The 26017-nt window shown below is 31.0% G+C and overlaps 3 protein-coding genes, 1 long non-coding RNA gene and 1 pseudogene across 4 annotated transcripts; 2 read left to right on the plus strand and 3 right to left on the minus strand.

Annotated features, from left to right (window-relative positions):
* Positions 1-370: 370 nt before the first annotated feature.
* Positions 371-2781, minus strand: LOC125608000 (annotated as a pseudogene).
* A 7566-nt stretch (positions 2782-10347) lies between these two features.
* On the minus strand, positions 10348-11797 carry LOC125608001 (LOB domain-containing protein 10-like). Its single transcript, XM_048777672.1, has 2 exons — positions 11719-11797; positions 10348-11392 (listed from the first exon to the last, which is right to left on the minus strand). Exon 2 carries the CDS (start codon positions 11368-11370, stop codon positions 10444-10446), a length of 927 nt encoding a protein of 308 aa, XP_048633629.1. The 5' UTR covers positions 11371-11392; positions 11719-11797; the 3' UTR covers positions 10348-10443.
* A 3994-nt stretch (positions 11798-15791) lies between these two features.
* On the plus strand, positions 15792-16722 carry LOC125608197. Its single transcript, XM_048778167.1, has 2 exons — positions 15792-15904; positions 15951-16722. Exons 1-2 carry the CDS (start codon positions 15792-15794, stop codon positions 16720-16722), a joined length of 885 nt encoding a protein of 294 aa, XP_048634124.1.
* A 1078-nt stretch (positions 16723-17800) lies between these two features.
* LOC125608002 lies at positions 17801-18728 on the minus strand. Its single transcript, XM_048777673.1, has one exon. The coding sequence runs from the start codon at positions 18421-18423 to the stop codon at positions 17935-17937; it is 489 nt and encodes a 162-aa protein (XP_048633630.1). The 5' UTR covers positions 18424-18728; the 3' UTR covers positions 17801-17934.
* A 2299-nt stretch (positions 18729-21027) lies between these two features.
* On the plus strand, positions 21028-23770 carry LOC125608003. Its single transcript, XR_007339040.1, has 3 exons — positions 21028-22871; positions 22964-23073; positions 23167-23770. It is a non-coding gene; the product is annotated as an uncharacterized LOC125608003 (long non-coding RNA).
* The last annotated feature ends 2247 nt before the right edge of the window (positions 23771-26017 follow it).

The raw sequence follows: 26017 nt of genomic DNA on the forward strand, positions 1-26017 counted from the left end.
AACTAAAAATGCTAAAGCTTGTTAAAGTCCCCGACAGTCTAATCTCCAATCGGAGCCTAAATTCTTTACAACCATAATTCCAAAATTATAGCTAGGCAAAAGTCCTGGCTATCAGAAATACAATTGTTATAGGCCTCAAACCGCCAATCGCCCAATTTCAATGTTGTTTTATATTTTACCTGAAAGTATGCCTTGAAACCGCATCAACGTAATTGTAACGTTTTCCTCATGGCCACGTTCCATGTGCCTGTCCCGTATCTGGTTATATAATCAAACTTGATCAGTGAACCAAACAAATATTCGAAATCTTGATATGATCGATCGTTAAATAGCATTATGGCAATATAGAAGGAGATCTAAGAATTTTGTATTACCCAACAACATAAGCATTAGTGCCATCAATGTGCCAAGACTGGATCGATCTCTCGTTGTTCTGGAACACGAACTCAACTACTCATGAAGAGCAAAGTCTAAAACCGAGGTTCCGAGAATAGATGGTCCTGGTGTAGGAATGTTCTTAATGGTCTTGAAATCGAACACTCCAGGAATATTGTACCAGTCGGCTAATTTTATGGAGTTGTTGGGTTAACGTATGACACACGGTTCACTGTGTACCGGAGTTTCCCGTTGATCTTTGTTCTCGCGTTAGCTAGAACCAAGTTTGACTTATCGGTATGGTACCATAGTGAAACGCTCCCTGTGGGTTAGGCCTTGCTGCATTAGCCGTCAAATTTAACCTAAAGTCACCTTTCAAATTAGGTATTGACATAGGAAAACCGAATCGAATTTGGACGAAATTTAAATCAAAATAGAACCGACTCGCCATAATTTCTAAAATTTAACAGATCGATAAAACCGAATATGCATCACTAATGCCAGTTATATACCAAATCTAAAACAAACAAATAGCCAAAAAATTGATCGGTTGATTTATTGATATTTTAGTATAATTACCTGATAGTTCTTGCTTGTTTCATGGACCAGTGGATATGGTAAGTAGGACCAATGGGGAGGGGGCGAGATGGTCTGGTTTTTGAACCTTTGTAATGTAGGATAGCTGAGGTGGTCAATACCGGTTTGGTAAACCGGGTTGAAGCCACTATGAAATAGTCTTTCACCGGAGCCTTCAATGTGACCAGAACGGTCAAGGACTGACCAACGTGTACATCAAGTGACTCATAGACCTCTTCCAGAGTGTAGAGCCTTCTACTTCGACGAGAGTCATCATGTGTCCTTGTATCCTAAAGTTAATCGATGTCGATATTCCAACATTAGATATCCGAAACCTGTAAAATTTGCCTGTAGAAAAGCAAGAAGCATGACATAAATAGAGAACCAAAGAATCAAGTCTTAAAGGATCGTGGGTAATGATGATAATTTACCATGTTCACCCGTAAAGGCTAAACCTTTAGAAGCACCATTTATCAGAAGACCATCCGGAAGAGGAAGAGCACGACCAGAGTCGAGCCTCTTTCGTAGCGCCTGTCAAAAAACAATAGCAAAAGGAAGCGTATCAAGATCGCTAGTTAAACCCTAAATAATAATATGGTTACTTGGAAACTAAGTTAAGTTGTCTAATAAGGCTATTTGGTACCTTATGGCCCATCTTGTACCAATCACTGACGAGGAGAGTGAAGTCACCGTCAGGTTTATGGTAAGGAACAAAGATGACTGATCTCTGGTTAACATTGAGTGCACCAAAAGCACCACTTGCTCTGTGCATCGACGTAGACGCAAAGTACGTATAAGTTCCGATTTGGTCCTTAAGCTGGAAATGGTAAGTCCAATTCGAGTTTGGTTGGATTGGGCAGCTTGTGCCCAAAACTCCGTCTTGCCATGACATCCTCCTCTGTTTTATTCCGTTCCTACACATTTTTTTTTTAAAGTGCCAATTTTTGTACTAACCATATTGAATAAACTGAGTTTGTGATTTTGTAAATTTTTTTTTTGAAATATTCTTTATCAGTTGTACAATTTTATATTCAATGTTTATTATGTGCCAGTCTAATGACAAAACTCTAATAAATCCTCTTCCGTTAAAAAAATTGTTTATCATTCAGTAATTCTAACAAAATGAATTATATTGATTAGTGGTAAAAGCCAGCACACTACATATAATTTATTATCTTTGTTTCATTTTCCAAAATCAGCTACATGAACTCTACACGTACCAGGTGATGAGTAAAGGTTCATCGATCTTGTTAATTAGATTAACAAGGATGTTATCGTTTGTTACACCTTCAATTGGAGGACCAGGGAACTGGCCATTGATAAGAATAACCTGAAACAAAAGTAAAACATTATACTATAACAATATATATTGATTATTAATTTTTAAGCTAATAGCAGAAAGAGACATAAAATCTCTATAACCTGTTGTGGAACACCTAAAGGAGATCTTGTTCCATAAGTAACAGTCCACGTGAAGAAACGATAAGGGTCCTCTGCGTTTATCACACAAACAGAGCCGAAGCAATAAGCCAATAAGAACACTTGTATCAGGAGATTTCCCTGCTTCATTTTCTGAACAAATATGTGTGTTTGAGATCAAGAGAGGGTGAAGACTGTTATTGAGATCTCACCAAGGGTTAATCTTAAATAGAAGTGACTAATTGAGTAATGGAGGCAAGGGAAGTGAGGAAGTAAGTTCATATCGACAGAGTGGACGTGGATCCCCATGCATGCATATGTTACACAAAGGTGACCCTGCTCTTTTGCGCCGTACTTAATGCAATTGGCCGCAAATTTTTCTTATTTTAATAAAATATTTTCAGTTGATTTTTATTTGGAGCTATGAAGATGTAACCGATAGTAAGAGAATACTGTTATCTTTTTTCATTTTTTGGCAAGGTTCTTACAGGTTTCTTTTCTATATGTTTTTACGGTTTTGTAGTTCCAAATGTATTACTTGTCTAAAATGAAATTACTTTCGATTTTAGAGAAAGGGGGTTAGCAGGAACTGAACTTAGGTAGAATTGGTTGATTTTAAAAAAAATCAAGAGATTTGTTAAAATTTTGGAAGAGGTTTAAAGAGTATTCATATTTAAATTTTATGAAACTATTATATTTTAATGATTTTATAATTTTGAGGATCTATTCAATATTTTGAAAGTTTTGTCTATGTGTTAAATTGTAAAGAATTCAAGTGCCAACAACAATAAATTTTGATAGAATTATAAATGAAAAATTAAAAACCAAATTTTTTGAATAACAATAGATTTTATATGTCATCAAACCAATAACACTTGATTTTATTAAAATTGTTAGAATTTAATAACCAATATAACTATCTAATTTGAAAATCTTAATAATCACTCCAAATTTTAAACATAAACAACCATTTTATTAAATGAATGTGTTATAAATCTCATATTAGAAGTGTGATGAAACCTAAGATAGTGCACAACTGACACATAAACCAATTTGTTCAAGATAGGTTAATTTTGAGTTGGAAAATTTAAGTGGACAAATCGTCGTGGTGTATGTCTGATATCACACTCGCAATAGTGAAAAGCTTGAATAGTTTTGCTATAAATGTATCCTCAGATAAAAAAAAAAATTTTTGAACAATTCTATAATCAGTTTTAATAACGTCTATGGCTTTAAGTGTAGATTTATGTAGTGAATTACTATAGAAATATGAGTGATTATTATATCAAAATAACTGATTGATATTTTGTTTTGTGAATACAGTAAGTTTATTTAAAATAAATTTAAAATTTATTAGTATCTTTTCAAATACTAAAAACAAAAATAGATGAAGAAAGTAACCCTAACTTAAAATATTGAAATAAAAAGTTTAAATAGTAATAGAGACTAGCATACAATTTCTGTAAGTGATTTTATTTTTAAGTAAAAAGATAAATTTAATATTTATTATTTTATGAACAAGTAACAAATATTTTTCAATAATTCAAGTGGAACCAAAAGAAATTACAAACATTTTTGATTAACAAGTGATTTTCCATTAAAGAAGTCATGATGATTTTTTTTGGCCCGATTGTACACTTTTACGAAATAGAAAAAAAAATACGAACTCAACTTATAATACATGACATTTTTGTGATGCTAAATTAGCTTTTAGATTATCATTATATTATTATACAAATGATATAACCCAAATTTGTAACACAATCATAATATATTAGAACTCAAACTCAACTTCAGAAGATCAAAATTAATTATTTGCTGGTTATCAGTTTTAGACAAATTGAATGTAACTCGTGTCATTAGCAAAGCCTCCACTTATTATGGAGCAAACACGTGGAATAAGCATGACCTATGTTGCAAGTGCAAATAGATTTCATGATTTAAACAATACTTTAAAAGGTTTTTGCATCAAATTATTGTTTTCTTTATAAAAAACTGTATGTTGGGTAGGGTGAACAAATAAACTGAATCCAAAAATCCGAACCGAACCGGGATAACAGAATCCAAACCAAACTGAATCCGACATATTTACTGAATGGAAATTGTGCATTTATGGTATTTTTTGGTTATGGATTTTATCCGAATCGAATTCAAACCCGATAGATATCCAGAAAATCTCGAAAAATCAAAATCCAGAAAAATATTCATACCAAATCTGAAATAAATCCAAATAAGTATCCAAAATACTCTTAGATTTCATTGAGTACATAAATAAGTATCTATTACATGTACAATTAACTCAAATATTTAGTTTAATATATTTTGGTATGTGGTGCTCTTTCTTCTTCAATATAGCCGAGTTTATCGGATTCAATGTGTTTTCGCTTCAAGTTTATCGGATATGATGTGTTTTGCACGTAGTTTTTGAGTTATGTTCTCTAATTTCATTTGTGGAAGTTACACTATAGCGAAAAGAAATCATGACTAGAACATTTTTCATTTCTTATTTCAATTTTTTATTTTTGTCTTGTTCATTGGATTTGTTTTAATTTTTGGATTTAACTAAATACAAAATTTTCATTTGAAACCAAAACCCAATTAAGATCCGAAACTCAAAATTATATTTGGTTTAGCCGGTTTTGGAAATATTAATAAACTTGAATCGAACATGTCTAAACTTGAAGTGATTCCGAACCCAATTTTTATAGTATCCGAATGAGATGAAAATTTATAAACTCGAATATACCCAGAACCTAATTGAATCCGAATTGAAACCCAATTGGTCCACAATGCCCAGCCTTAATTTTGGGTTTTGGCCATGTCGATTGCAGTAAATAGAAGTTATTGTCACCGCCACGAACGCTCATTTAATGTACAGTTTGGCTCGTGGTACTTGAGATAACAAGTTTCATATTAACATCATCACCAAATTTATATATAAGAAAATTCATCCACTGATTTGACCTTTTAACGTGCTAAGTTGCCACTCATTTAACATGGTTGGCAAAACGAAATTTGGTGATTTAGGACTTAACAAGACACGATGTATTAGTTGCTTAAATATAAAGTATTTGCGTCTACATAAGTGCACGAGACACTAATTAGCATTAGTCATAGATGATGGAGTCCGTCAAACCGTGACACCGTGTAGTAACTTGTGGACATGGTGAGGCATCCCCAAAAGTAGATCACATAGGGAATCGAAAGTTATAATCACACATGAATGCGTGACCAATAAGCTCGCTTTCTCCGTGTTGCTCTACAATTTAAGAAAATAACTAGATTATGATCCGCGCGACCGGCACAGAATTTTGTTTATTTATATTTTTAATTCAGTTTCAAATTTAACAAATTATGTTTTGAAGGTATTGCTTAATTTTAGTGTAACATATCTGTGTAAAATGTTGTTGTTTTTACTTGAATGAATTGGATTATTTAACTGACCTTTGAACCATAGATGTATTTAAAAGTTATATTTATGTATCTTGTTAGATATTCTATTTTATTTAATATTAATTACTATTAATACACAATCTGTAAAAATATAAAAATATAGTTTACAAATAATTATAAAATTTACATTTTCGTATGATCATATTAGTGTTAATCATTAAACTTAATTTTGTAGATTGAAGACCATGAATTTTGAATTAGATATATGAAAATAACATGAAATATGTACCATATATAAAGTGTTATGGTGAACTAATTTACCTGAGTAGTGTTAGATTTTATAAAATATGACTTTTATAAACATACATTTAGAAAATATTATTATGAAATATGCATCTATTTATTTTTGGCAATATTATTACATTTCCTTTGACAATAAAACATACAAAATTAATATGTTTAGAAAACAATTATAGCTTTTCTAATAACATTTTAAAATAAAACATATTGTAGAGTGCTGAATCTATAAGTAAGTAGTTTTCACATGAGTTCTTTAATCAGTTTTAAACGGTAACATCTTTGTCTATAGTGATAAGTTTGAAAAAAAACCATTGGAAATGAATGTACTTTTCACAGAGTATTTTATGGTTTTGTTATAATTGGAAAAAGCTACATGACTCCGTATATATACATAGTATAAAGTCCATTGTTGGTCTATTTTATTTCTAAATTTAACTAATTTAACTAATACTATATTCAAATCTGTGCGGAAGCGCGATATTATTTATAATTTATTATAATATTGGGATTAATAGTAATATAATTAATTTTATTATTAAATTTTTAATTTATTAAAAGTGGTTTGTCAATTATCATAATGTTATAATGGTTTATCTAAAATTGATATCATCAATATTATAAGTTAAAAAAAAATATAAGAATAATAGCCAATCAAATTTTTAAAGCTATAAACTAATATTTGTATTATATAAAGTATTATTAAACCATCCTAATTTTTCAATTCAAATAATATAATATATTTATATCAAAACAAACAAATTTTAAAATAAATATTTTTAATTAGAATATCTCTTTACATAAATATCATATATTAAACTATTAATTTTTGTTACATTAGTTTTAAACCTTTATCACTATATAGTTTGCATAGCCTATTTTTCAAAATTTCATATGTTCTACTATTCTTATATTACTGTAACAATATTTTCAGTTTCAAATAAAATACGAACCCTAAAATATTATGTATATGCTTAGATGCAAAAAATTATATAGATATGTGTACAATAAATAGAGAATATATATATACCTAAGATTATGTAAACCAAATATATACTTTTTAAATAAATATATTACTATTTAAATATATATTTTTTCGAAATTGTGGTTAAGATCACATTACAAAACCTACTTGCAAATATATAGGGGAATAACATTATTTCCAAAAAATGTAAAATATTATACTTTTAGTTGATTAAATTAAATAATAAATAGGACATGTTAAGTTTCTAATGAATTGGTCTAACAATAATTATAAGTAGATAAAAATAGAACCATAAATTAATAGATTAGATAATTTACAGTGTTTAATTGATATACGCATCTCAATAAGATTATTAATAAAATAGGAATCCAATTTTGATCCAATAAAGTTTCATTGGGCTGCCAAATTTTATAATCTCATTGTCTTAGGAAATTTTTAGTGGTTATTTTTATTTTCTATCAAAAAGTCTAAACATATTCTATTCTTAGTATATAACTAACTATATATTATTAAATTTCAGTAATCTATTATATTTTAAAAACTTACAAATTATCAAACTATAATTTTATTTTAGCTAAATCCTTTCTATATACATAAATTTTGATTTTGATAAAACAGGCAATGATTATTATGAATTTATAACTGTATTAAGGAACATATTAGTATTTTTTAATGTTTAAAACACAAACATTAATTTTAAATATAAATAAAGCTATATAAAAGTTTAAGAGTCAATATATAAATAAAACATTAACATTAAAATAAAATTACGAATTGTATTTTATTAAGTTTGATGCATTTCTATTTAGTATTCTATTTTTTATAACATTTTTAAAACACAACACTACTATTCATAAACTTATTTCCTAATATATTATTAGTGTATTACTCGATGGTTATATTTACTTTGGAAGACATTTTTTTTCTTTTTATAATGTGGATTGTGGAAGACTAGTTGAGTTTTGAAGTTTGGATCACCCATCGAGGGTTATCTTGGGGACAAGCTGAATGTTAAGATTCTGGTTCGTTTCTTGGTTATAAAAAGATGTTTGGCAATTTTACGAATGTGGTATGTAAGTCGTCTGTGATTCATATGTCATTAACTCTTTCGCATTCGTAGGTTTTGTGATTGGCTTGATAGTTCCGAAGTTGTGGGAGAAGAATGGACATCAAGGACAAAAGTTCTTGACGAACTTTAAAGATTGGTCAAGTGAAACGTATGATAACACTCGTGAGAAGATTTTAAAGATGAAGAACAAGTTACAGCATCGTACATAGATGAAGTTAAAAAGCACAGTTTGTTTTTCTCTCTTTTAATCTAAAAGTGGATTTGTAAAACTGTAACCCAAATTAGTAGATTATATAGCATCTTTCCCTTTGTTCAAAAAAAAATATATATAGCATCTTTCCCTCCACAAAAATAACAATTTGAGATCACAAACAAGAAAAAAAAATACAATGTGGTGTGATACTAATAGATGGGCCGAGCCAGCTCTAGAATACTGAAGCAGCCCAGAAGAAAAGACTGGAAAAAATAGCTTTATATCAGAGCCAGGTTTCGATCCTGGGACCTGTGGGTTATGGGCCCACCACGCTTCCGCTGCGCCACTCTGATTTGTTGTTATTAATGCGACTATTTACTATAATAAAATATAGTTGTTGAGTTACTACCATCCCTTATATATTAAAGGAGAAGCATTGTAATAAATGCATTCACACTATAATAGACACGTGGCAGCTTCACAATGATTTGATAATAAATATGCTAATGCATTCACACTATATTCATAAATGTGTTCACACTATATACTTTTTATTTTTTTAATATAAAACTCATATGCATGGTTCCAATAAAACTTAGGATTTTTCGGTTCGAATCAAAACAAATAACGAATCAAAAGCTAAACTATATATATATTATTTTTATTGTTTACCGATAAAGTTGGGCAAAATATTAATAAGTTTTGATTCAATTCGTTATCCGTTTTGAATTGAACCAAAAAATATGGATATCCGTAACTTTACGAAGCAAATCAATTACTAAAATACAATTAAAGAAAAGCAAATCACAAATACCAATATTTTTAAGAGCGATTATCAAATTCGATCTATTATATACATATATATACAGAATTATATATATATATATATATGTTATATATATTATAGTTTATATAAGTTTTACAATATCTTTATAAATTAAATTTATTATATTAGGTATTAAAATTTAAAAAGTAAATAATATTTTATTTTTGTAATAAAACGTTATTATTAAATTTTCAATTAATTTTTTAATTTTATTTACGGATCAAATCGAATATTTTTTAAAATTCTAAATCATTTCGGATATCATAATCACCGACTATCCAAGTGGCTAAAGATTGAATCGACATGAATGTCTTCAAATACTCGGATATTCGATCTGTGCCCACCTCTATTTACGGATACAGTTGATTTTTTATATAAAAAAATTCACTAATATCAAGGCCTTTTTACCTTTTAATTAATTTTAATTTTATCTTTCATGTATTATTTAGAACAAAAATGTCATTAATATTAATTAACAATATCTTTATATATTTGTCATTTATTTTTTATATAATTTTATATACACATACATGTGCACCTTGATATGAAAACTTTATAAGTATTTACCACTACTGAAGTATCTATTTTTTTTGGAAGTTGAAATATATTTTTTTCTTAATGCTTCTTTCACGACCGACCAAATTGTAGTGAAATGATTAGTCTTAATAATTTTCTTTTCTTTTTCTTGAACTATTATCCGTTTACAAACTATAATATGAAACCATTGTTTCGACATGAGATTATCTAAAATTTATAACATAAAAATAAACAAATAATAATAATTTTTGGTTTCTACCGAAAAAACTAAAAAATCAAACATTCTAACAGAATAAAACAAAAAAATAATTTAAAACTGAACCAATATCTAGATTAAACAGATTTAATGTGTTTTTATTAAAAAATAACAAAACTAATAATCACATCCCGCGCAAGGCGCGGATTATTACCTAGTTTAGAAGGTATTCGAGAGATGTAATTTCTGTAACATATGAAACGCAGTTCTGTGATTTACATGCCGCTCACCTACCTGAACTGAGATTGTATGGTCTAACGTAAAAAAAAAAAACTCTTTTACCACAGTATCCTTGAGTTTCATGTTACTATGCTCATTTGCTTGCCTTGGTTGACTACAGAAATACAGAACTGGCCACTGATTAAGAAAAAGTGATGCATATTCAGCTTTAGAAGGTTGAATCTGTAGTTTCAAACGTTAATCATTGAAAAATGCCATTTATTAAATTAAAAAAGCAACTTAGACCCTCAAGAGTAACTATCCATGAAATGAAAATGTCTTATTTTCTTGGTCTTAATTAATAACTAGCTTCCTTGCTCTCAGATTTCCTCCACTTAACCGGTGGCTCAAGCTCTTCCTCATCCTCTTCTTCATGGAGATTCTCTTGTCCCATTGGCTGCATCAGAAACTGTCCTTCATTTTGCTCTTGACCTTCCTGTAATGGAGGCTGAAGCATAAGCTGTGTCTGAAGCTGATCATGACTGATGTGATGCTCTGTCTCGTGACCCATTTGATAAGCATCACCAAAGCTTCCTAAAGCAAGAGATGGTCCAGACATCGACCCACCAGATGTGTGATCATTCACATCCATCTGGTTAAAACCAGTGGCTGTAACCGACCCATTGTTGTCTATCCCGTAACCGTTGAACATCCCTTGCTGGTCTCCTCTCTCCAAAATCATTGCAGCCATTCTATGTGCATCAGTACCCATGAGTTGCATCTGCTCATCTTGCGGTTGATGTTGATGCTGAGGCATGTTTGGTTCGCGCATGATCAACGGTTCTCCTTGAGGGACCACTCCATGGGGCATTCCTTCCATAGCCATCATGAAATTGGGTGGAGGGTTATTGGCCAGAGGAGGAAGATAAGGCTGTTGTGGATTCACAGCATCGGGTCCAATGTAACCAGCAAGCTCTTCTTTTGCAGTGACAAGATCTTGTTGGATTTTCTTGAGACATTGTTGTAAGAAGGAGATTAGACCAACGCATCCGTAGATTGGGTCACGGATACGGGCCTCGGCTTCATAGTAGAGGGAGTTAACAGCGTCTTCGCGGCTTGGAGGTGGGAGATCGTTGAGGATCTTGGTTACATTGCTTGCTCCAAAGACTTTGTGAACATATATGAACTTCTGAGGCTGAGTTGGTGGAAAATAGGGCGCAAAGACGCATTCTTGAGTGCACTTTCGTCTCAAGAGCTTGCAAGCTGCACAAGGTGTCGAAGCCATTCTCACTCAAGATCAACACTATCTGGAAATGAGACATAATTATTATTGTCAGAACAACGAAAACGTTGTGCATGTCTATCATAACTACTCGAATCTTGTTCTACAAGAAACAGAGAATATGATCTTAGCGTAAGACGCAAGAAACAAGTGGTACGCCATTTGATTTTTAATAACTATCTTTTAAATTAAACAATGAGCGGATCATATCATCTTTAACCAAAAGAACACCATAAGTATGAACAATTAGTTATTTGTTATAACAATTTCCAGCCAATTCAATCTCATTATAGAAATAAAAATAAGAAAACTAAGAATTAATTAATTCAGATTGATTTGAAGTAACCGTACCACGATCGTTCGAGATCACTGATCGCTTTCTCTTTGAATCTTCGATGATGTTACCTGAAATTATATAACATTTAGAAAAAAAGAAAACCTAAAATAAAATAAAAATGAGTTACTGGATTTTGGGAGTGAGAGATTGAAGGAGAAGATAAATAAAAGACAGAGATTTTCCCAGTACAGTGCCTGAGGAACCGTGAGGATTGATAGAAACTGAGGAACAAATGACGGAGACAATGTTTCTCAGAAAAATATAAGGAAGAAGAAACCTTAAAGAGAAACAGGAAGAGAGAGAGATGGAGGCATCGTGTCATAACTGTTACTCACGTGTGGTTAAATTTTGAATCTCAACCGTTCATGCAAAATAAATTAGCTCTGGTAAAATCTGCATAATTAGTATCTGACTGATTCAAATTTAATAGAAAATGATTGATGTTGTTGTTAAAAAAAAGAAGAAAATGATTGATGTTATCATATCTTTAACTGATTAGTTATTCTTAAAATAGACTTGAATTTCACTTTAACAAGAATTTAAAATAGATTCTTTAGTATACTACATTAACTGTTTCAATCCATTATGAAAAATAGCATTTGAAATGTGTGGAGTTAAAAAGCATTAAACGTTTTCTTTTTTAACGTATCTATATATACTAGCTTCATTGAGAAAACCCCTTATTCATGTCCGCACTATGAAACCAGAAAAAATACATACTCAAACAATATTAATGTGCCAAAACATTCCTAAACTAAATAATAATTTGAATTGCATACCTAAACTCATAATAAATAGCTAAAACATACCTCGAAATTGACACGTGTCAGTACATTTTAAAATATATTGATTTTGCTTTTTAAAATTATTATCTTTTAGTCTTTGTCATTTTATTTGTTTGTAAAGTGACTCAAACAATTAGATCAAATTGGTCTTATTTATAATTTCAAAATTGTAAATAAATTTTAATATATTGTGATATGTAAAATAAAAATATTTTTTTATCAAATAAAATAGATTTAATAATATAAATATATTATTATTATTTCATATTGAAATATTTGATACAAATTTTTTAAATAAATAGAAAACAAGATAAAAACAATATCATAATTTAAAGCCTAATTTATTCTCACTAAAGGTCTTAAAGTTTATAAAATAATTTTTTATATTTTCTTAGGTTATTTTAATTGCAAATCTTATTATGTGCTTGCGTGATATATATACAATAAATAAAATTAAAAATTTATAATATTTGTTTGTAGTTATCAAAACCAATGTTAATTACGCTAGGCATAATGCGTGCGCTTGACCCTAACCTAGCACCGAATCAATTATTCGGTAATTATACGAGAATTAATCGGGAAATGGTTTTGTAAACTTTTTGTGTATTATTAATATTACATACTAGTTTTGTAGCAAAATAAAAATAATGTAATATGGTCTAATGGTTTTGTGCGATATTTTTTTCTTGAGAGGTTGCGTTCGAAACTATTTTTGGTTAACTAGCCATTTTTTCCTTTTTATTAAGTAAGGGTAATATTATTAAAGATCTCTACTGTAAAATCAAATTTCTAAAGAGTATTTTTAGTTATGTTGATTAAAATTTGAATGACTATATTTGTAAATAAAATCTTATATAAATATAAATTGAGTGGTATTTCTTGTAAATATTACATATGAATAAGATTATTTATAATTAATTCTCATGTTTTAATAAGGTAGATGACATACTTTGATAACTAAATTAATTAATATTTTGTATATGATAACTATCTAAATTTCTGATAAATAATTAAATTTATTATATAAATTTAATTAAAATCTGGTCAAAAAAATTAAATTGTACTTTTCAAATTAAAATTATAAATACGATAAATTTGATTAGTTAAGTTATTTAAGGCATATTAAGAAAAATAAAATTATAGGGACTAAACTACAAAATTTTAAAATAAAAATAGTCCAAATCATCATATAACCGGCTATAGGCATGTTTTTCTATGTATTATGAGTTTAGGTATGCAATTCAAATTTCTATTTAATTTAGAAATGTTTTGGCACATTAATAAAGTTAAGGTATGTATTTTCCCGTCTTGGTAATGTGGACATGAATAAGCCGTTTCCCCCTAGCTTCATTGTTGATTGAAAAAAAAAGTACTAGCTTCATCTTATATATTAAAAGAGAAGTCATGATTTCTTTCATGTGTGATTTTTTTTTATTTGGACCATCACTTAGAAATCTTATTAAATGTATTTTATTAAGAATAATAATACATAGAATCTTTAAAATACTTTAATCATAATATCTATTGATATCTTTTTATTTAAAATATAAATATATTTATTTAAAAATCTAACTAATCTGTTTTAAAAGATTTTTACAAGATCTTCATTTTCAAAATTATATTTAAATATTTTTCATTAATTTTGAAATTAGTTTGAAATATTATTATACATTAATAAATTCAGTAATAATTTATAAAATAAAAAATAAAAAATTCTGTAATATTTTATATATTATATAATCATAATCAATCATAATAAAAGAAAATTTTATATTGAGCTAAGTATAATAAAACTGTATTAAATTTATAAATTTTATAAATTTTATTTTCATAAGTATAAAAATTATGTTCAAAAATAAAATCTAATATGTTGGTAAGATGGATTAAGCAAAATATATAATATATGTATAAAAATTAACATGTATTTCTTTAAATCTTATAATATAAAATCTTTGTAACTACTTTAATTATAATATATTTTCATTTTAAATATAAATATATATTTATATATTATATTTAAAAATTCTAATAAATCTGTGTAAAAGTATTTTAACAATAATTTAATATATTTTAAGTAATCGTTTATAAAATGAAAAATAAATAAATTATATCCTATTTTACCCACTTTATAGTCATGATCATGTTAAAATACAATTATTATACTTAAATAAATATGATAAAAGTATATTCAATTGATAAATTTATAAATTTTATTTTCATAAATATAAATTATTTATTTTAAAAATATAATATGATGATAGAACGGCTTAAAATTAACAAACCTTATAATACATGTCTAAAAATTAACATACCTTAGACTTTTGTATATAGAATAATATATTATCTAAAATGAATAAGTATAAAAAATATTAGTAAAAAGAAATACAGCTTTGAAACACGGGTCAGAATTTAACATAAATTAAATACAAAATAATTTTCAAATATATTTTCTCATGAATATAATAATTTGCTTAATAACTAAATGCAAATACAATAAGATAAATATATAATAAGAAGTGAAAATACATACGGTTTTAACCAAATGATTAATTATAACATGTAAATTATAAAATTATTATATTTGAAATAGTTATATAAACATTTAAGTATATGATTAATGTTAAAAAAATATCACTAATGTTTAAAAATAATAATTTATGTATAAAAAAAGTAAAAACAAACACCCGCGCGGTTGCGCGGGTCAAAATCTAGTTAATTTTAAGTTTGCTACAACATGAACATTTAACTGATAGTGAGATTGGGATTTGAATTAAAATTGAGTGGATCACAAATACATAAAATCTATAGAAAATAAAAAGAAGATTCTTCACTAATATGCTAAATGATTTAACTGTTTCCACACACTAATAAAATTTAAAATTTAGTTTTATTCTAGTTTATATATTAGTACTTATCTCTCAAAGTCTTGATTACTTGCAAATAGTTGAATCAACATACAATTTCATACAAAAAGGTCACACACGTTTCAAATTTCAAACATCCAAAAATCACATGATTACTTAAAGAAGTAGATAAAAATATATAAAAATAAGCGTTAGATATATTTAAAGACACTCATGAAACTCATTGTTTCCTCCATTTCATTTCAATGCTCCAAAAGAATTTTTGTCTACTTCATGGTTCACGGTCAGTGCTCCAAAAACCTAAATCTAAATTGACCCTGAACAAATTCCGATTGAACACCCGAATGATCAAATTTATTTTACTATTTTATTTAGTAATGAGTTTTTATTCCAATATTTAATATTTTATTCCAATATTGATATCTGAATTTTGATATAATGCAAGCAAAAGACAAGTACTATTTAACACGTAACAAGTATTTATACGTCGGCACGGTTGCTCAAGCTCAAAGATGTAGTCTTCCCGCTCATCAAGCTTCGACTGGAGAATGGTACGTCGGCACGGTTCTGGTTTGATAATTGGTCGCCTTTTGGAAGCATTGCTACCTATCTCAACTTGACTGGCTCAAGACTTGGCATCCCACTATCTGCAACGGTAGCTTCCCTCTATAGGAACGGTAACTGGCGTCTCCCACCTGCAAGATCAGAGCAACAAACCCAACTTCAGATTCACTTGACGACTGTCAATTTAACTTCAGATAAAGACTACTTCGAATGGGAAATTGATAGTAGGGTCACCACCACCTTCTCAACTGGTGATGTCTATACTTATCTTAGAGGAACAGTGAATGAGGTTGACTGGGCTACTGTGGTTTGGAACTCTTATGGGATCCCTCGTCACAACTTCCACACATGGCTAATGATTTTGGATAGGTGCCCGACGAGAGATCGCTTGCTTCGTTGGGGAATCTCAGTTTCACATCTCTGCTTGCTGTGTAACAATGCTTCTGAGAGCCGTGATCACATCTATTTCGACTGCAACTTCTCCTTCGACTTATGGGCAATAAGCGCGAGGAGATGTGGGCTCACTCCAAACCGTTCCTGGTCAGACACCATCACGCAACTGAGAAGCCTCCCAATGGACCGTTCATCGAGACCTCATAGACTTCTTGTCCTCCTAGCTTGGCAATCTACGATCTATTGGGTCTGGAATGAGAGAAACGCACGGTTGCACTCTAACATCTACCGCTCCGTCGACTCTCTCTTCAAAACTATCGATCTTCAGATTAGAAACAGAACTCAGAGTTTCCGGGTGACTAACCCCAGACTGTCTTCCCAACTACTACAGTCCTGGATCCGACTTGCATGATCTAAAACAGGTCCCGATCTTCCCTCTGAAATCTCCGCCTCACCCCAACTCTTTCTGCATTTTTGGAAGAAGAAGACAAACTGTCGTTCGGTTTTCTCCAACTTTGATTTTGGTAATACGGGCCAAATATCAGTTCTAAACTATGAGTTTCTTAGTGGGTTTGTATTTTTAACTTAAGTCCAACGGACTTGTAAACGTTTTTATTTTTCTTTGCAGTTAATTTGAAAGCCAATTTAAGAAAAAAAAACAAGTATTTATAGAACGAATAACAAGTAACAAATATATGTAAGTAGGGAGTATTAAAAATATAATGATGCTTGATACTTGGATTATTTTTGTAAGTAATTAAATTTATTTATTAATTCGATTTGAAAAACACCGAGTTATTAATTTTTAAGGTGCATACATGTATTTTCTCCATCGAAAACGAATATCATTCAAATTAATCAAATTGGGCACCACAAAAACTTACTCTCTTCGGTTTCTTCTCCATCGCCGACAAAAAAAAAAAGAAGAAATCTTATGTGATTCATCTTCGAATATTCTTTTTTGCTAATTGATTCGTGATCAGGTGATACATGGATGTTTTGGGGGTGGGGAGGGGGTGTTCATGATCTAAAACCATAAGCTATGAATTTTTCGGTTTGATCGTTTGTTCTTTTGCTAAAACAATTTAACTTTATAAAAAAATACAACCCGAATCCGACCAAAATTGCCGAAACCAAAATACAAATACTTGAACCCGAACCAAAGAGTAAAAAAATAGGTTTTATGCCACTATACCGAAATACTCATACAAACCCGTAACAAATACTCGATACAAACCCGTGGAGGTATATGAACGCCCACCTCTATTACAACCACGTAACAAAGAGAACTTCTTAACCAACCGGTTTACAGTCGTCCCAAACCAACTCTCAAACCAAACGTACCTCATCAATAACACACTTAGCTATTTTCCAAACTAATCCAACTCAAAACCTCCCAAAAACCTACAATTTCAGGTAGGGTAACTGGATGCTGCTTATCTGCTGACGTCCATCTAAAGTTAGAGCCACACAAGTTCACTTATTCCAAATGAAAATAAATTAAAACTATATATTATCAAAACTCAAACAAGATTACATACGTTCAACGCTTAATTAACACAACTTTTAGACACAATATTACACTTAAAGATCAAATGTCTTTCAGTCTTGAAATGATAAAAGTCTACGACTTCTGGGCTTCAGGTCCTAAAATCCCGTTGACGACTGAAGTTGCGACAAGAACTCCGACGAACTCAGCCGCCACAACTGCTCCCGCCTGCGTCAATCCGTTATAACTAACCGCCGTCTCGATTTCTTTCTCCGCCGTCTCTACTCCCTTCTCCGCCGCCTCTAATCCCTTCTCAGCCGTCTCTAGTCCTTTCTCCGCCGTCTCGAAGCCTTCCTTCACGATCTCCACCGCTTCTTCTTCTGCCTTCTTCAGCTTCTTTCTGATCCCGAACAACGGAATAGTCTCCGCCATTGATGCAGGCTGCAGTCCCGTCACCACCGTGGCTGCCGTCAGGGAAAACAGCAGGTTCCTGCGAGAGGCGCCGGTTAGAGAGGAGGACGGAGGAGCGGGTTTGGTAGGATGCGCCGCGCGTGGGCTAACATGCGCATGTCTTGCGCAACGAGCCTGGAGAGCACCGCCGCTGAGTAAAGAAAGCGAAGCCATTTTTAAGATGATGCAAGAACAATCCTAAGCCAACCAAAGTGGGACTAATACGATGTGAAAGAGAAAAATGGGAAAAGATTATATAATAAGATAAACAAAAAAATCATTGACAAATTGACATGCCACGTCATCTCCGTAGAGATTCTTTCAGAAATAACCAAATGGGCCTGGGGTAGCAAAAAGTAAGATAAAATTGGTCAGATTTTCTTATTATTTTCATACTGTTATTTTCATTTATAACTTAATAAATATTTGTGTGTAAATATGTAAATATATTTTTTGTTAATCAGTAATTTCATCAACAAAAAAACAACCAGTTACTAATTTCAAAGACCAAACTTGAATGATTAAGTGTAGAACTAGATACGGAAAAATTTAGTAAATATATAAACAAAGTTTTTTTTACGACAAAAGACTATTCTATTATTCATATTTGAGATGGTCAGAAAAACTAGATCGGAATAGAATAACCGACAAAACAAATGTTCATATTAACGGATTTCAATGTCGTAACTAAATGATATGGAGTACCATTCTGTCCCCAATGGATATAGGTGATCTTGAAATCTTAGAGCATGTTTTTGAGACTTTTAATGTCTTTTAACTTCTTCGAAAAGCTCGCCCATGAGTCAAGATCTCCTATCATTGTTGTTACCTCTTTGCAATCCGTACCAAAGCGTTGACATGTCAAATGATGCAATATGTTCTCTATAGTCCATCGAAGTGCTTCTAATTTTGTATGCAATGAAGATTCTCTTCATCTTAAATTTCTTGTACCTAGAAGCTGGGTCCATCCATCACCATCAATCCGTGTGATCCACATCCACTGTATAAAGAGGTAGAGATCCAAGAACCATCTACCAAGCAAATACTCTCCAAGCATAAGACTTGGGCGGTATCACATGTTCAAGATGTAAATATGTAGTTAAAGTATTAGCTGAGAACCATGCTTGACATTCTCCTTCAGCATATCTTATCAATTCCAGTGGGTCTCTGTCGATTCCTCTAAATAGCTTATCATTCCTCACTTTCCAAAAATACCAAATTATCCATGGATATGGATATATCCATTTCCGGATCCTCGATACTACTCTTTTGCCAGAAAAGATAATCCTTATTAGTGTTTATGCTGGAAAGAAGGAATATATTACAGATGAGACGGAGTTGCTGCTAGAGCCCATGCATGAAGTGCCATTGAACATTCAAAGATCGTATGAGTTACAGAGTCATCTGGTTCCCCACATTAAGGACAAATATTATCACATTGTATATGTCGACGTGTTAAATTGCTCGTGATAGTAACATGACCCTTGATTAATTATCATCTTAAGAACATGTATGGATGGAGTTCCACAGTCAAATATATTGTGGTACGACGTGAGCATAACGAAATCGATGAGAGTATAAAAGATAAGGAAGCGAGAGTTAGCTGGAAATGATAGACACATATCACGACTGTCACCAACATGGTAAACCTCATCGACATATGTGTTTCCTCCGAATTTGCCATAGATAATGGAATATTCACAAGCTGTAGACATGACTTTTATCTGTAGATTATTAATGAGTATCTTGGCCTGATAAACACAATCCTTTATTGTTTAGGAAAGGGTGCATAATGTTGAGATCAAAAGCGAGTACTACTTTAAAGTTATACTAGATGTCTGGACTTCACCTCATTTTATTCTTTTTTAATTTTCATATCGTTTTGTAACGTGACTGAATTATTAGTTTGGAAAATGTTGGTTTGTATAGTGGCAACATAAAAGATAAATCAAGAAGATTTCATTCTTGGCAGGATATATATACAATTCTGGCGGACTGGGTAGTTGCCCTTGCACAATCAATTGTTCATTATGATCCTGAAATATATGAGAACCCGTTTGAGTATACTCTATGGAGACAGAGGCGGCTTTTGGTAGAAGCAAATGAAGCACATGCTTCCAGCCGTTGAGTTTATGAATAAAATGCCGCCACAAATTTTAAAGCTTCTCCTTTAGTGTAGTGGTGGAGTTTCATATACTGGAACTGTGAGTCAGTAACCTGGGTTCGAATTTTCAGTAAAACATATCAGTTTTATATTTTTCTTCTCTGTTTTTCTTTAGAGGCAGCCAATTTTTTAAAATTTGCTTCTAGCCTTACAATTTGTAGGAGTGGCTGTATATGGAAATGGGAGATCTTATTTACGTAGACTAATTACTCTAACTAGTAATTACCCGCGCTACGCTGCGGTATTTTTGTTTGGAAATTTCGATCAATCCCAGACGAAAGAACCCTAGGAGAGCCGATCATATTTTTATTAAATAAACATTTTCAGTGAAATATCAGTATATGTGATAAAATTTCAGGTATAACTACTTGAAAATGGATTAAATAAGAAGATAAATATGTGTTTTTATAACACAATTTTGGTAATTTGTATATTTTCTTAAATCTTATGTCTAGTCCAGTTTGCATTATCCCATTAAACCTTTCTATTTTATAAAATAAGAGAAAGTCAATGTTAACTTTTCTATATATTTTTTTGTTAAATTTTACGATTTTAATTTGTCATTTTTACTTAACATTTCTATATTTGTTATAGACAACTAATGACTTTCACCTGAATTTACTATGTTATCAATGTTTTTGAAGCTGTGACAAAAAAAAAAACAATGTTTTTGAAGTTGTTCCAGCTCTGTTCTCTTAGTTACTACCATTCTTTGAAATTTCATCCACGTCATACCAGTAAACAACTTCATTTTTGTTCTTAGTACTCATTCAAATGTATCTCTTTTTCTGGTCTCCAAGTCTCCCTATAATTAGTCAGCACAGTTCATCTACTATCTATTTTATTGGACTAACATTGCGTACAAGTGAGTTTGGGTACCTTCTCACATTTTGCTTCTCAACTTTGGATCCAGCCATACTTAGACCTTCTTATAACTATTTTCCTTTTATTATTTACTTATAAATGTTCTCTCTAGTTCTAAGACAAGACAATTCATCTTACCTCATACTTAGACCTTTTATTTTATTTTTGTTTGGTTTTCAAGACGTTGTCACCCTAGCCTCCAACTTTCTTCCACCATTTTCCAAATTGTTATTTTATGCTTTTTGGCAGTGATTCTTAGATATTGTAAATTCCATTGTCAAACATTTCTAACGTTATTAATTATCTTTATATTCAATTGTGTTTGCACAATCAGGGACATAGAGATCTATTTGTAAAAAAGATGTAGTACTACTCTAGATACTGTAAAAACTAAAAACTGAATTAAAATATAGTCATTCTTGTCAAAATATAGTCAGACAGATGTGATTCCTGTAACGAAGAAGACAAGTTAAAGTTCAAACTGTGGAAGAAGAGACAACAAGAAGCATAACATCAAGTAAAAAGAAAAAAGAAAACTTGTTATGATCCAATGAAGCAAATAAAATATAGATGAGACGAACATCGGCTAATTGTTGGATAGAAGGTAACATAGGATCCTTCTCTATATTAAATGTGCAACAAATGGGATGATCCCATTCACGGCTAGCCACCCGGAGAGGCTCACGTCCTCCTCCCCCCACTATTAAAGTTGCAACTGTTTCAGTTTCTTAAAGTTAAATCTTGCAAGCTGCAACAGTTATGAAAAGCTGAAGTTTAATGACAAAAACAATCAGATTGGTTAGTATACTCGAACTTGAACCGTGAAACACTCACGTTTTTATTGGGTTTTTACTCAAGTATTGAATATAGTATTTCAATTTTGCCAACGTGTAAACTTAGGTGTATAAATAAAATGTTTTTATTGGGTTTTCAACTTTTTTCATTTATTGACATGTCAATCTCTTATGCTCTTAAAAATCTGATGTGTCATTCCCTGGAAAGAACCTTGTGTTATTATTGTGTTGATTTCAGTTGTTTTTTTCTCTCTCTTTCATCCACATGTAACATATTAATGAGATTTTATTTGGTTGTCAGGGGGAAGAACTAATGTTGGATCCAAAACGTGCACAGCTTTTGGAAGTGGATTGAGACTCTTAGGTGCATTTCCACAGCATCAGATGGCAATCTTTCTACATCATCTTGTTACCTATGACGATTTCATCCATAAGACTTTTCAATTATATTTCAAATGTAGTTTTGGAATTTTATCTGTACGACTATTCAATTGTGGATGGTTAGATAACAAGAAAAGTAATCGTATTAACATCCATGAGTCCGTGATAAACATAGAACCATATAAACAACACAAGGTCCTCTTTAAATATTCAGATAGAAGCATACCACGACGAAGACTTATTCTTCTTGTTCTGTCTCTCCCTAAAACGGTTTCTGCTCTCTTCTAAATTGTATTAAAGAAGGAAACGTTTGAGTATTTGAATGAGCTCCAGCTCGGTGCAGAGAAGCTGATCCACAGCTATGGGTTCCTAAATATGCTCACGTTGTTACTAAAATGGGTCGCATCTTTTGCTGCAATGTTAGTCATCTTTTCTTGTCTTAAGTTTGTGATATATGTATGTTTAAATTGTTTTAATCTTTCAGTAATATTACTTTTATCTTTGCGTGAAGCCTTCTGCTGATACTGGATGGAACGAAATGGAAGTCAGCCAGCATGTGGACTTCATAATAGCTCCTTAACTCTTCTTTAGCCTTCCTCTTGTTGTTTTCCAGTTCTTGCGGTAACAATCAATACATACGAAATAAACCATTATATGTTGTTGTTCTTGAATATGTAACCATGATTCGGTTAAACAATCATATTGTATCCGTAGGAAAGAGTTTGGGAAATGGATTTCCCTCCTCATCACAGTCGTTCTCAGGTGTTTCCTCCCAAATGATTTTTCAGGTACACAATCTTAGAACGTACCATAGAGAGCAATTTAGTTACGATATATATAGTAATGTTAGAGATATAAATGAAATCATTCTACTAGGAGCTGGTTTGAAGCATTTTTGTAATTCCTTGCCTATATATTATAAAACTTGCAGTGTCACTAGAGATTCCAGGTGCAACGCTTTTTCTTATTGCGACTGCACCGATTTTATTGGTGGAAACATTTAGAGACAAGGCAGACGACCTTAGAGATCCATTAAATGTGTTTCTTCTCACGAGCTGTTAACTTCTAAGCAAACACACAAAAGCTTGGGGTCGATACAAAAACTAATTCATTCAAAAGGATAAAGTCACTTGTCTTTATCTTCTCTTTATCTATCCTCTTTGAACGGCATTTACCTACGCCTTCTTAAATTTCTAAGAGCATCTCCAAAAATATTTTCTATTTTGAAGTTTGCAGAACTCTATAGTTGAAGTTTAAATATTTTTTCTCTAAAAACAAAACTTCAAACACTTAATTTCAAAATTACTTTTATTTTATACTATGGTCCTTGTATTTGTCAAAATTAATTTAAATTTATGAAACTTTTATAAATAACTAGCATATATATATATATTAGATTAATATTAATTAATAAAATGTTACACTAATATATAAAATTATAAATATAAATACATTAAATATTAAACTACGAGAAAAATACCACATTATTTCATAAAATTATTTCCATTATGCTACCATATATGATCAATTAGTGCATTTCAAAGTAAGAAATTGTTTTCTTTTTTAAATTGGTAGACTACTAGCTAAAAATTGTTGAAATCAAGTATCCTTATTTTCTGACATATTATCAATTACGTCTTCATGTAACTTTTTAAAAACTTTTTTATTAAGTTTCTTTTGTAATATTGTTGTTTAATCTAGTTTTAAAATATTTTAAATCTTATTTTAAAGTTTTCATTTAATTTTATGTGTATAAGTAAAATTTATAAAAACAAATTTGCAGTATTTATGAGATATAAAAATGTTAAGGATTAAAATGGTAAACGAAAGATAGTTATGAATCATAAATATGATATGTAATTCTCCAGTCTGCGACCTCGGAAGCGGATAGCTGGAGCATGGCGCACGTAACTCCGGAGAGGCGGGAGGAGGAGGATGGAACGCCTCTGCCCGCAACACAAGATTCACCATCAATGCGCCCGTTTTGCAGGTTCGATGCATCTTGGAAAGATGATGATGCTAGGTATGGTGGTGGCTTCGTGATGGAGAAGGAGGATGGGATTCCAATGTTTGGTTCATTTGCTAGTAACCAAGTATTGTCCCCCCTACATGCTGAGTTTAATACTCTGCTATGGGCCATGAAATCCTCATTACTTCTCGGTCACGACTCGATGACGTTTGAATCAGATTGCCTGCAACTGGTTAAGCTCATTGAGTAAGAAGAAGAATGGCCAAGTCTAATGGCTGAAATTGATGAGTTTGTTGATCTTCGTTCTAAGTTTAATTCTTGCTCCATATCGTTTGTTTCTCGTACTAAGAATGTCCGAGCTGACCATCTTGCGAAAGGTGCCAGAGCTCGCGGCTTTTGCTTTTCCCATATACACTCTGAGGTTCCATCTTGGCTGGTGCTAGACACCACTTGGTTGGCTTCTTCTTAATAAAATATGGAGCTTTTGTTGTCAAAAAAAAAAAAGGACCAAAATGTAACTAAAAATATGAAACTTCAAATTTGAAGTTTTGAGACGTGAAACTTCAAATATAGAATTTCACTCTTAAAAACTTCAAATTTGAAGTTTTGAAATTCATATCTGGAAAGCAAAATCCTATATATTTAAAGTTATAGAGTTTCTTTTGGAGATGCTCTAAAAAACCAACTCTTCCCAATGACAAAGACGAGATCTGTCGTCTCATTTTGGTCCACCATGAACGAAAGTGTCAATTTTTTTTATCAGTAATATGTTAAGTCTACAACGAATTGGATAATCAAATCAGTGGTACTGTGTCTACATGAAAAAGGTTCTACTAATGTGATCTTATTTCATGTAAACATTTAACGTCTATAATAATCGAGAGCGTTATTTTCCTGAAGAAGATAAAATTCGTGGACCTTGACAATTTTGCAACTTAAGTAGTTTTTAACTATTGGAACACACATCACGTTTTGCACACATGAAGTTTCAAAATGCAAGAAATTTACAACTTGCCACTCTCTCGAGTTCTAAAGAACAATATGGCGTTTGCAGAGCATTGTTTTTGTACAATAAAGAGAACGTTTATGTTGGAATAAATGACATTTCCTAATCTCTATGTTATTTATTTTTTGAGTGAATGTTTAATTATTCAAATCGGAAAACATTTTAAAATGAATGTGAGTCATGTGACATTGTTTGAAAGAGTTTAAATGTACTTAGCTATGATATGCTAAAAGAAACAACTTCATCTCGACGCAAAGTCGAGTTGCATCGCCTTAACTTGTTTGCAACTCTCCATCGGACAGAATCAATGTGATTCCCGAATAAATTTTGTGATTCCATAATCTTTATGACATTTTCCCGTTTATGGAAACACAAACCAATAAGTTTAAATTGATATGAGATGAACTTAAATTGCTAACAATTTATGGAAACACAAACCAATAAGTTTATGACATTTTTGAATTTGAAACACAAACCAATAAGTTACATCCATCACATCCTCTCTTTTGTTTTGGAAACTGCTATTTGAAAAGTATTTCAAAAAATATGGTGATTCGATTATCGGAATGATCAATCAGATCTTGAAATTG

Source organism: Brassica napus, chromosome A4 (genome assembly GCF_020379485.1).
Source record: "Brassica napus cultivar Da-Ae chromosome A4, Da-Ae, whole genome shotgun sequence".
Taxonomy (NCBI): domain Eukaryota; kingdom Viridiplantae; phylum Streptophyta; class Magnoliopsida; order Brassicales; family Brassicaceae; genus Brassica; species Brassica napus.

Bases quoted from the DNA above. Each gene is read 5' to 3' on its own strand.
- LOC125608002 (XM_048777673.1), bottom strand. From the start codon at position 18,423: ATGGCTTCGCTTTCTTTACTCAGCGGCGGTGCTCTCCAGGCTCGTTGC.
- LOC125608197 (XM_048778167.1), top strand. From the start codon at position 15,792: ATGCAAGCAAAAGACAAGTACTATTTAACACGTAACAAGTATTTATAC. The intron at 15,905-15,950 runs GTACGTCGGCAC...GCCTTTTGGAAG, and splicing joins CAAGCTTCGACTGGAGAATG to CATTGCTACCTATCTCAACT.
- LOC125608001 (XM_048777672.1), bottom strand. From the start codon at position 11,370: ATGGCTTCGACACCTTGTGCAGCTTGCAAGCTCTTGAGACGAAAGTGC.